This window comes from Antennarius striatus, chromosome 11, assembly GCF_040054535.1.
Source record: "Antennarius striatus isolate MH-2024 chromosome 11, ASM4005453v1, whole genome shotgun sequence".
Taxonomy (NCBI): domain Eukaryota; kingdom Metazoa; phylum Chordata; class Actinopteri; order Lophiiformes; family Antennariidae; genus Antennarius; species Antennarius striatus.
In genome coordinates, this window is record NC_090786.1 from 14430704 (window position 1) to 14441735 (window position 11032).

General features: G+C 37.2%; 1 protein-coding gene across 1 annotated transcript in view; it reads right to left on the bottom strand.

Annotated features, from left to right (window-relative positions):
• eys (eyes shut homolog) overlaps positions 1 to 9094 on the bottom strand; it is a 167693-nt gene extending 158599 nt beyond the window's left edge. The window contains exons 1-5 of the mRNA XM_068326759.1: positions 8350 to 9094; positions 7053 to 7169; positions 2594 to 2652; positions 1581 to 1708; positions 319 to 433 (exon numbers count right to left, since the gene is read on the bottom strand). Of these exons, the coding sequence (XP_068182860.1) occupies positions 319 to 433; positions 1581 to 1708; positions 2594 to 2652; positions 7053 to 7169; positions 8350 to 9094 (1164 nt within the window). The remainder of the gene's footprint in view (positions 1 to 318; positions 434 to 1580; positions 1709 to 2593; positions 2653 to 7052; positions 7170 to 8349) is intronic.
• Positions 9095 to 11032: the final 1938 nt, after the last annotated feature.

Below are 11032 nucleotides of genomic sequence, written 5' to 3' on the forward strand. Positions count from 1 at the left end.
TAAATTACATAAAAGTAAATAAGTGATGCAAATAAGAGATTTAAATAATTTCTGATTTTCTCGTGTTCCACACAGAAAATTAAAAGAATCACAGAGTAATTGTAATTGTATTTTAATTAGTGATCTTAGATCAAAAAAAAAAAAAAGATTTTAATGTTAAGTTCTCAAACAATTAGCTCACAACAATGTTTCAAACTGACAACAACCAACATAAAATATACATCCAATTTCTGTTCATACTATATTTAAGGTGCAGTGTGAGTCATATTTTGTGCAGTCAGGGCTATTTCATTAGAACTGAAATATTGAATTACTCACCTGATATCCGCCAATTATCCTCAAGCACAATCCCTCATTTAGGCAGTTGATATTGAGCAGCCTGCAGTAGTCAATTATTTCTTCACAATTCTTCCCGGAAAACCCTCTCAGACATCTGTTAAAATGAGGTCAGTGTCATCAAAATCAATTCACCCTGAGCCTTGAGCACTAACAAACCACATTCTTATTTTACAGGATGTGTGTGGCAATAATTTTGTTTTTCTGTGTAACATTTTTGTCATACAGACACATAATAATGTGAGCAAAATATTCCACCAGTTTGTGACTGTTCTATTCTGAGCTATGAATCACAGTTTATAATTAGATACACTTGTGAAAATTGTGCCTTTTCTTTTACAGACATAGCTATACACAATTTATTTACTGTAACTGGGTTGTCTGATTAAATCGGAATATTTTAAGACATTAACCCATAACAGAGAAATCATGTACGCCCATTAGCAACTGTTAAGCTCACATCAGATCTTCATTCATTTAGCATGGATTCTTGGAGCATGATTCAAATTAAGTTTTTATTAGTAACATCAGTGATCTGGTAGTTTACTTCATGCAAATTTTGTTTAAACTATACAGGCTATATGATTAATATCTCAAAGGTAGTGCCGGTATACTGTATATGTTCTTTCATGAAACTCATAAAATAGAAAAGAAAATTATAGCCTAGTATTAATGCATTTTACTAATATAAATATACTAACCATATCAACACTCGTTAATAAATGTCATGGTAATGCACTGATAATATATTTATAACTATTTCATATATAAAATCTGTGTATATAAGAACAGACTATACACAGTTATTTGACTGTAAAAGTACACCAAATGTGAAAAAAATGTCTACCAACACAGTAATCCAATTTTAACTCCTTAATCATTCAGAACATGCAGACAGAATCTATGGAACTGAGACAGACGGACGGACAGACAGACAGACAGACAGACAGACAGACAGACAGACAGACAGACAGACAGACAGACAGACAGACAGACAGACAGACAGACAGACAGACAGACAGACAGACAGATGGATGGATAAATTTTACAAGTCCAAGTAGATATGTATTTGATCTACAGCTTTAAGTCAAATGTAAATCCGAATCACATCATAAGGATGGAGAAAGAAAAAAAGCCCATTTGTATTATTCTCTCTCAGTGGGAGACTCGTTCACAAGACATTCCAATCATCTAGAAAGGGGACAATGAGAGCGACCTCTATTAGATCTCTGTATGTGTTTCACCTGCAGACATAATCATTTCCCCTGGACACACAGGTGGCATTGTTGAGACATGGTGATGGGCTACACGGGTTCTGCTGCCTCGTGCATGCTGGGACTACATTACCATCTGCACAGACACATTCAGAGGCCTGCATACAGAGGCAAAACAAACCAGGTCATCTGTCAGCTGGGGAAAACAGGGTTACATTACACACTACATAACTAAAAGATTGATTTGCAGCAGTAGTAAATGTCTTCCTTGCCTGACTTATTATTATTCATTGATGATCTTTATAATTATGTATAATCAGGTCCAAGTAGGCATGTCAAAATTGGTTTTATATGTGTTTAAAATGAGGTTAAGAAGTCATTAGAGGGTAATAAATGTAAAATATTTGTAATCCAAACTTAAAGAGATTTGAATTTTGCATTAGGCTTCAAAAACCTATGTCAAGTTTCAGCTTAATCAAATGGTATTTTGATAAATAACCCTTTTAGTACACTCTAATGCAGTATTCTGAGGTGAGTTGTGAAAATGTGCAGGGCAACAACACAAAATAAAGGTCAGGTAAAAGCAATTATTCTGTACTACATTACTGCATTTTCCCAGGTTCTAATGCATGTTCAAACTGTATGCCCAGGCCAAAAGTTTATATGGAAAGGTGAAAACTGCAGCAAACATCCAATTACAAAAAAAGTTTGATTAGAACCATTTCAAAGAGGCACACAGTTATGCACTGAATCATTCAGTTGGAATGCGAGAGGAAGTAAACACATCTCGCCATACCTTATCTGCAGGAGGAAATTTTTGTTGCTGCTGCAGCCCTCAGAAAGAAGATATTTGATGTCATTTTAAGACAGTAAATTAATTTTCATATGCCATTTCACATTTATTACTGAGATAAAACAATTAAGGGAAAGTCCTTGCATGCTTCCCTGGAGGGAAACTTTTATCCTCTTACCATGCATATGACAAACAGACATTGATTGGAGTGACAGTCACAAACATATCCTCTGGAACCTACCTCACATGCACCACCATTATTGCATGGGTTTGGTTCACACTGGGCCTTCCTTTTCTCACAAGGTGGGCCTGCAAAATGATAAATAGGCTACATGAGAAAACCACTAGCATTCAATCTGTTAAAATGGACTTGTGTGTGTGTGTGTGTGTGTGTGTGTGTGTGTGTGTGTGTGTGTGTGTGTGTGTGTGTGTGTGTGTGTGTGTGTGTGTGTGTGTCTTTGATAAATCTACAGTATTGATCTGTGAACTTCAAAATATTAAACCCCAAATTACACACACAGACATTTGCATGACTGACATGATTTGTAGTTCAAGGATTGGGGGATGCTTGTGATGCTTTTGACAGCATGCATGCTTAGACAGTATGGAAGTGTCTTTTTGTCACTCTGCATGTTGAAAAATGTTTTCAGAATTAAACCCTTTAAACACAAATAAGCACACTTCAAACTTCTATCATTTACCATGTGTGATTTTTACAATGTAAAAAAAAATTAAATTATCTGTAGTATCTAGTACGTAATACTCTTATATAACTATTAACAATCGCTTGCACTACTTTTGTAACATCATGTAATTAAATACTATAATTACTTCATATATTGTTTCCAAACATAAAGAGTAGAAAAAGAACAAAACAAACAACCAAACAAAAACTAAATACCTAGTTTATATTACACAAGTTTAATTCATACTGAGCTCATAAGTCCAACTACTCATAACTCAGATAGAGTTTCCCCATTTGAAAAAACTAAAATTATTTTTAGCAATTCCAGCCTTGTAAAAAGTCCAAAACCTTCTAAATTATGCAAAAGAGACTTTTTTTTATCAACCAATATACAAATATACTCTTCCTGTGCATTATTAATTATATGTGTTACCTAAACAATGATAAGGTATGAAATAAAACCCACAAGAGTTGCAAGCCCACACAACCTATGTCTCAACTCCGCAGACAACATATGGTAAAGAATAAGATACTTAGCTGATGTTGTATACATCCGCCAACTACTGGTGATGTCAAAAAAAAATATGGAATGATGGCTTGTATCTTAAAAAACTTGATTAGTATGATTAGTCACTCATATGTGAAGATGTTGCTGTACTGTAATAAAAGAAAACTAGTGTTTATGTGGTGTGTGTGTGTGTGTGTGTGTGTGTGTGTGTGTGTGTGTGTGTGTGTGTGTGTGTGTGTGTGTGTGTGTGTGTGTGTGTGTATACCGTACAAACATACACCAGTTTTTTCAGAGGACTTTTCTTGAACAATACACTAATTATTCTGTGCTTCCTCTACTGAGATGAAGTAATTCTGAACTGAGCTGCAGTCAGTAGGTTTCTGTAAACTGCGGTACCAACACTTTTACCACCAAAAGCTTAACCAGAGTCAAGGTAACGCTCTAGTGACGCTGTATGCAAGGAATAAAATTAGACTGAATTCACTGGAGGTTCACATTGGGGAAAAAAAGTTATACCCTTGGGAAGGTTTTCATTTTGTGTTCTTCACAAGGTGCCTACACATTTATCTTTCCAGTGACTCTTTCTTTGCATAGTTTCTTTAATCCCCCTGCTGATACAAGTGCTCATGTCCCAGAGGCTCCTCATATCCTCTTCTGTGGGCATCAATCTTATGTGTACAATTTCAGGGCTTGCTTTTTCCTCAACTCATTTTCCACCAGAAATTGAGTTTTCATAACAGGTCAACTAAAACTTGCGCCAATACAACCCACTACATTTATTCCAAATGCTTCCAGCAGTCACATATGTTTCGGACATTAATTCATTCATCTTCCTGACTGCTTCACCTGTATTTACGGTTTGGACATTAATAAGAACAGTATTTTCAGAGACAACTGCCCGATATGAGTTCTTTTTTTTTTTTTAGTAATCCTATCAGGAGCATTTGTATTTGTGCTGACATTTAGGTTTAACACATTGGTCATGTCAAACCCACTTACCACCACTGTGATTATGACCTGTTTCAATCTCAAGAAACATCATTGTGTCAGTATTCAATTAAATTGTTTACCAAGAGGGTGATGACTTATTCTGTAATTCAAATGAAACTTTTAAGCATTTGGTATTACTGCCAACAAGATTATAAAGACAATTAACACCGTGTACCAAATGGAAATGACCCCAGAACGATGGTAATACCTTGCAACAAATACCCTGGAGGCAGCACAGAGGAGAGTGAAATCAAAAGAAAATCTAATTTGAAATATCCCTTGAGTTTGGCTCATTATTCTGTTCACATAGACTTTGGCCTATGAGGGCAGCCAATGCTAGAGCAGCCACTAACTTCCAATTGATTAATGAGGCAACTGCAGCAGGGAGGTAGAGGAGGCAAAGCTTCACAGAACTCCCAAGAAGCTGATGTGACAGCAAGACACCATGACTATGCAAAAGCACCCAATGGAGTCTGCTTACTTTAAAGACCATCAGCAATTAGAAGAAATTAGACAAAAACTGCAAAGCCAGAAAGTGAGTGTAAGTCACCAATTTCTTTCTGATGTGAATCATTTCGCTTGTCAATTTCAAAGCAGTTGAGGAAACCAGGTGGCATTGTAAAATGCCACCTGGTTTCCTCGGTTTTAAAACAATACGTTGTTATATTAGTTATTTATTGGACAACAAAATAACAGTTTCTCAGCTGGGCATTATGTTATCACAGACAGCTTGTCCTAAAAAAGTAATTTGATGTCATCAAGAAATGTTTGTCTCATAAATGTCCATGATTCATTGTGTTTTTATTATCAAAACAGTAGGCCTAAGCACATGTGTATATTTTTTTAATATTTGTTTAGAATAGATGATTTATGGACAGAAGAAATGCAAAGGGGGGTGGAGGGGGGTAAAAGAAAAAGCATAACATTTTTTGGAGACATAGACAAAGGAATAATAATTAAAATGTTCATGTTGGATTACTTTCCAATCTCATAATTCAATGTTCAATGTCAACATTCTATAATGAATATATTGTAATACATCCACAACCATACTTCACTTCCACTACCATACTCTCTTATTTTACTATATATGCTTAATCTGCTGTTGCAGTTTTAGAAGCTTGATAGTACGGGGAGCAACCTTGAAACCACTTCTCCAAAATAATAAGCTGAAAGCATGGGCTGGACTGGAAAAGGCAAAGCTATGACACTTCAGGAATGCTGCCAGGACAAATTGTGCTCCTAAAAACAATGAATCAACGTGAAGAGCCACCTGGAGTTTTTACTCCAGAAAGATCATTGCAGGCTTTGTTGTACAGAAGACAGTGATATCCAGGGCAACTGGAGAGCAATCCAGGTCTTGTAATCCATTTCTCTGTGATACCCATTAATCTAACTGTGTATTACTGAGGGAAATTAGACTCATTACCTAAGTAATGGGTAAAGCAAAAATGTCTCATCAACATTATCACCAGTCATGAGAGTTACCCAATACTGCAAACTTGTCAAAATGACACAGAAGCACATTTATCTACAGATATAATGCAACTCTGTGATTCCATGTCATAAATGATTCATGTGAACGGATATTTGAGCAGGCTTGCACTAAGATTGACTCAGCTGAAGTGGATATTAAGCTAAATAAATATAGCTGAAATTAGAAAGAATAGGCATCTAATATCTAGTGGAGATGAGCTTATTGAAGACCATGATGTATTAAGTAATGAAACATAAAAATTATGAATATTTTTTTTGTATCAGCCATTATTTTTCTGGTAGGTTCACATATATAGCCAGTGTAAAGGTTATGCTTTAATGTGCCAATCAGAAACAATGAACTATATATCCCATTTAGTTATTGCTATAAACCTTTCTTTTATCAGCTGCAATATCCTCAGCTAGCCCTGGCCTTTTACAGCTTTATGTCATTGGTTAACATAAGGCATTTGATCTGGAGCAGTCACTATATTATCATGACAAATATAACAGAGAGCATCATCAGGTTTGACACCCAGAGGGAAAAGCTGATCTTTAAAAGATATATGGCTTTTTTAGTTTTCTGCTTTGACCTTTTCGAAAGAGAGTTGCCCCCTAGAGGCAAATGACACAGTTACATATACAACTTGGATGCAAGACCATCTTTCCTGCTACCTTTAGTAAATATTATTATGTGCATCATCCGTGCTTTCAAAGATGACTGTAAATGAACTGTAATTACACAGGACCTTTCTAGTCTGACTGACCACTTGAAGTGTTTTACATTACAAGGCAGCATTCAAACATACAAATTTCCATTCAATGATGACATGCACAACATGCAATGCATCACCTGCTCATTAGGAGCAATGCCATCCACACCATCACTCACACCAGTGGAACAGCCACTGGGAGCAATATGGGGTTCAGCAGTTTGCCCAAGGATATATTGATATGTAGACTACCAGGCTGGGGATAGAGCCCACCAATCTAGACAAGGAAAGGACCACTGTACTAAACCAGTAAAAAGCCAAATAAAAATGTGCTTACCAGTGAATCCTTTGTCACAGATACATTTGAAGGTGGAAGATAAAACTTGAATACATGTCCCATTTTTGCAAATTCTCTCACAGTTTTCTTTGCCAATGACTTCTGAGCAGTTGACTCCTGAAACCAAAGGCATTTTAATTGACACAAAGGAAGTTCCATTGATACAATTTATCTTCATGTCAAAACTGAACATTTTGACCATTACTGTAGATGATCTTGATATGAAAATGATTCATGTTGGTGATAAAGAAATTAAGAGAAAGGTGATTTATAACAATAACAAACTGACTTATTTTTTCCACATACAAGTGTTGGGTGTTTGTGCTGAATAACATAAGCATGTGTCTAATAAATGTGTGAAGAAATGAAGAAGATAGCATGGCAATGTATGAAATACTTCATGAGATACATTCACTGCCTAGCCCAAAAAAAAGTCACACCCTCTCATATTTTGTTGGACTGCATTTAGCTTTGATTACAGCATGCATTAACTGGGATATTGTTTTGATGAGTTAATGCAATATCACAAGAGTTATTTCCATCCAGTGATGCAATATTTTTTCATATTTTTCATCAAGATCTTGCATTTATGATGATGGGGTCTGACCACTATGTACAGCCATCTCCAGCACTCATTGAGATTCTTCTTTCAAAGAATCTCAACGAGTTTAAGGTCTGGACTCTGTGGTGGCCAATCCATGTGCTGTATGAAAATGACGTCTCATGCTCCCTGAACCCCTCCCTCACAATTTTGGCCCAATTAATTCTGACATTGTCATCTTGGAATATGCTCGTTCAGGTCAGGTCTAGGTTCAGCAACAGTGTGTGTTCAAATGTGATCAGCTGATTACCTTAATATACTGAATGACCAGGTTATTCCATCAATGGATTATTTCTTCTCCAAAGGCACAGGCATATTCCATATAGGTATATGATATTGCATTAACTCATCAAAACAATATCCCAGTTAATGCATGCTGTAATCAAAGCTAAATGCAGTCCAACAAAATATGGGAGGGTGTGATTTTTTTTGATGGCGACTTTTTTTTTGGCCAGGCGGTGTATATTCTATTTCAGTTTCTGGGAGTAAATTAAATCAGACAATAGAGATATACAAAATATGATGGACAGATAGATGCATTCCATGCATTTCACAACAAATGATATCTGATGTAAATCCATTTCAAAACAAATCTTAAAAAATAAAAAGAATCAAGTGTAACTTTAAGATGTTTCCCATATGATTGTAAAATCGAGAGGGAGCCTAAATAATGGGATCAGCTGGTTTTGTCCTTACCTGTAAAATGTGGAGGACACAGACATTTGTATGTTCTATGGTTTGGATCTGTGGATCCATTGCTCAAACAGACTCCTTTATTTTCACAAGGGTTATCCAAACAAGCATCTGACTTTTCACAAAATCTCCCAGAATAGTGGTGATGGCATCGACAGTGGTATGCACCTTCCCAGAAGCCTGTTTGACAAACACCGTTCCCCGAACAAAGTCGAAGCAGAGCGGAAGCCTGACAAAGCTGTGCTTTCACAGACACATTGAGCCTTAAGCCAAGCTTGCACAGCTGTGCCTCTCCCTCATGCACAGCGACAAAGTAATGGTGACCAAGAATGAGCCACTTGGCCTCAACAGGCTCACTTTCATTTATATTGTGAGGGAAAAGAAGCTGATCTTTTTTCTGTGCATTTATGGAACAGCTTTCAAAGTCATCTTTTGACACATTGATGAGACTGACGCCATATGACTTCAGTGTTTCATCAGCAGACATCAGCAGTTTGTCTCCGTGTTGCAGTTGAAGTGGGCATATCTGTGGGAAGTTGAAAGGATCACCAGTTGAATTGTCTCCCTCTTGAAAATCCCAACACTCAGAAGCTTTGCCACAGATATTTCCTATGAGACTCCATTTCATTTGGATTATATGTTGCTTATGATGCCATACAAGGGAACCTTTCCTGTTGCAAATTGTTTGGCAGTGGGCTGTATGGGCTGCAACAAAGACAGCCATCAACTGCAGCAAAGATGCCCTCATGTTCACACGTTCCATCTATTTAATTTAAATCTATCTGCAACTTTTTGTCACAACAAGGATGGATGAGGACAATGTGTTGTATTGTGCTTCAAGAGATGATTTTTTAAACGTTCCAGGATGTCCATGTGATTTGTTATAATCTGAAAGAAAGAAAAAGAAAAATAGTTGATTCCACAAAAGTACAACTCTTACACATATTCTTCTTGTATTTCAAACTTGATTATAAAAAGACTTGGAGGTCATGGTGTTATCATGAGCACTTTGTTTCTTTGTAACACATGGACTTTGGCAAATCTGGCAGAGCTGTCATAATCATGTGCTGTGTTGCTGACCACCAAGTGTGTCACAGCAGCCTCGGCCTCCCTGAGGTTTCTACAGAGTGACAATGTCGGGTAAAATATTCTCTCTCCCCTGCCAGTGCCTCAGTGTCTAGCAATGAGATGAGTTAAAGCAGACAGCATTGTCTTTTTCCCTCAGGCCCTTTTCATATGTGTGCACAAGATAAAACAACAAAGCTGAGAAGCCTCACTGCAAGACGGAAACTACTGCTTGATCAGCTCACAAAGGCTGATATGAATAACTGCATGGTGATAAGTAATGAAAGACTGAATATGGTACACCACTGTCAATACAAAGGGGTGATGGAGGGTATGGGATTGCAAGTATTGTCATGAGGGCTGTCCCTGCACCCAGAAGACCTCATTTACTGGATGAGAGGTTGGTTATATCAGAGTTATCTCCTGATTTCTTTAAAAAAAAAATGAATTAATTAAAATTCATAAAAGGGATAAAAAGTGTTTCTGGTTTGATAGTGTCGTTTTTGCAGGAAATTCATCATTACCAGCTGCAGTGAAATAAATTTTGATGTATTTTTAGTGCATCTTTCAAAGTGAATTTCATCAAAGCATTTTTATTAAAAATGAATCAGAACACTTTATCTAATGTCCCTAGTAGTAGTGCACCTACAGAGAATTACGACATACACCAATAACCTTAACATTACAACCACAAACAGTTGAAGTGAAAAATGGTCATTATCTCTTTATCATGACACCTGATAGTGGGATGATAAATAAGGAAGTGAGAGAATATTTTGTCTTCAAAGTAAAAGTGTCAGAAGAAACAAGCTTTTGAAAACGTTTGACAAGAGTAAAATTGTGATGGCTAGATAATTGCATCAAAGCAGCTCCAAAACCACAGGTCTTGTGGGTTCTGCTGTAGTGATTATGTACCTTTTATTTTGGAAGGACTTGGTTTTCTTTGTGGAGATGTTCTCTGATTTCTGTTGCAGGCTGGGCATGGCTGTGCAGTCAAGGGACAACACTCACTCTACCTCCACATATGTGGCCCATATGTTATCTGACTCCACCAATTGTCCCTGTATAGACTATCATGGTTTAAATAATATAACAGTTTAAGAACAAATTCCCTTTACCCCTCAATGACCTGTCGTTTGAACCCTTGTGTCACGCCCAAGTATTCATCAAGGCAGACTGCAAAACACATTTCCGTATCAAAGGCAGTGAGGAGTGGAAGACCATCTTCAACACTCCCTTCAGCCAGTATGAGTATTTGGTATTGTCTTTCAGTCTTACTAATGCCGCCAAAGTTTTCCAGCATCTTATGAACAACATTTTCCGAGACATATTCAACTGCTTCGGGTTCATCTATCTAGATGACATTCTCATTTTCTCCATGTCCCTGGAACCCCCCCCCCCCACCCCCTTGTCTGAAGGACCCAGAGATCTTTCTACCTTCTGACTTAGCGGTGAGCACTGCCACGTGGACTAATGAGTCAGTGGTAAAAGAAGCACGATAAGACTCTCCAGACCCAGGGAATGGCTCTCGAGCCAGCTGTTTTTTCCTCCTGTGACACACTTCCAAGTTCATTCCTCCAAGTTGACTTGTCATCTCGGACTCCACAGAATCCTCCAGCTC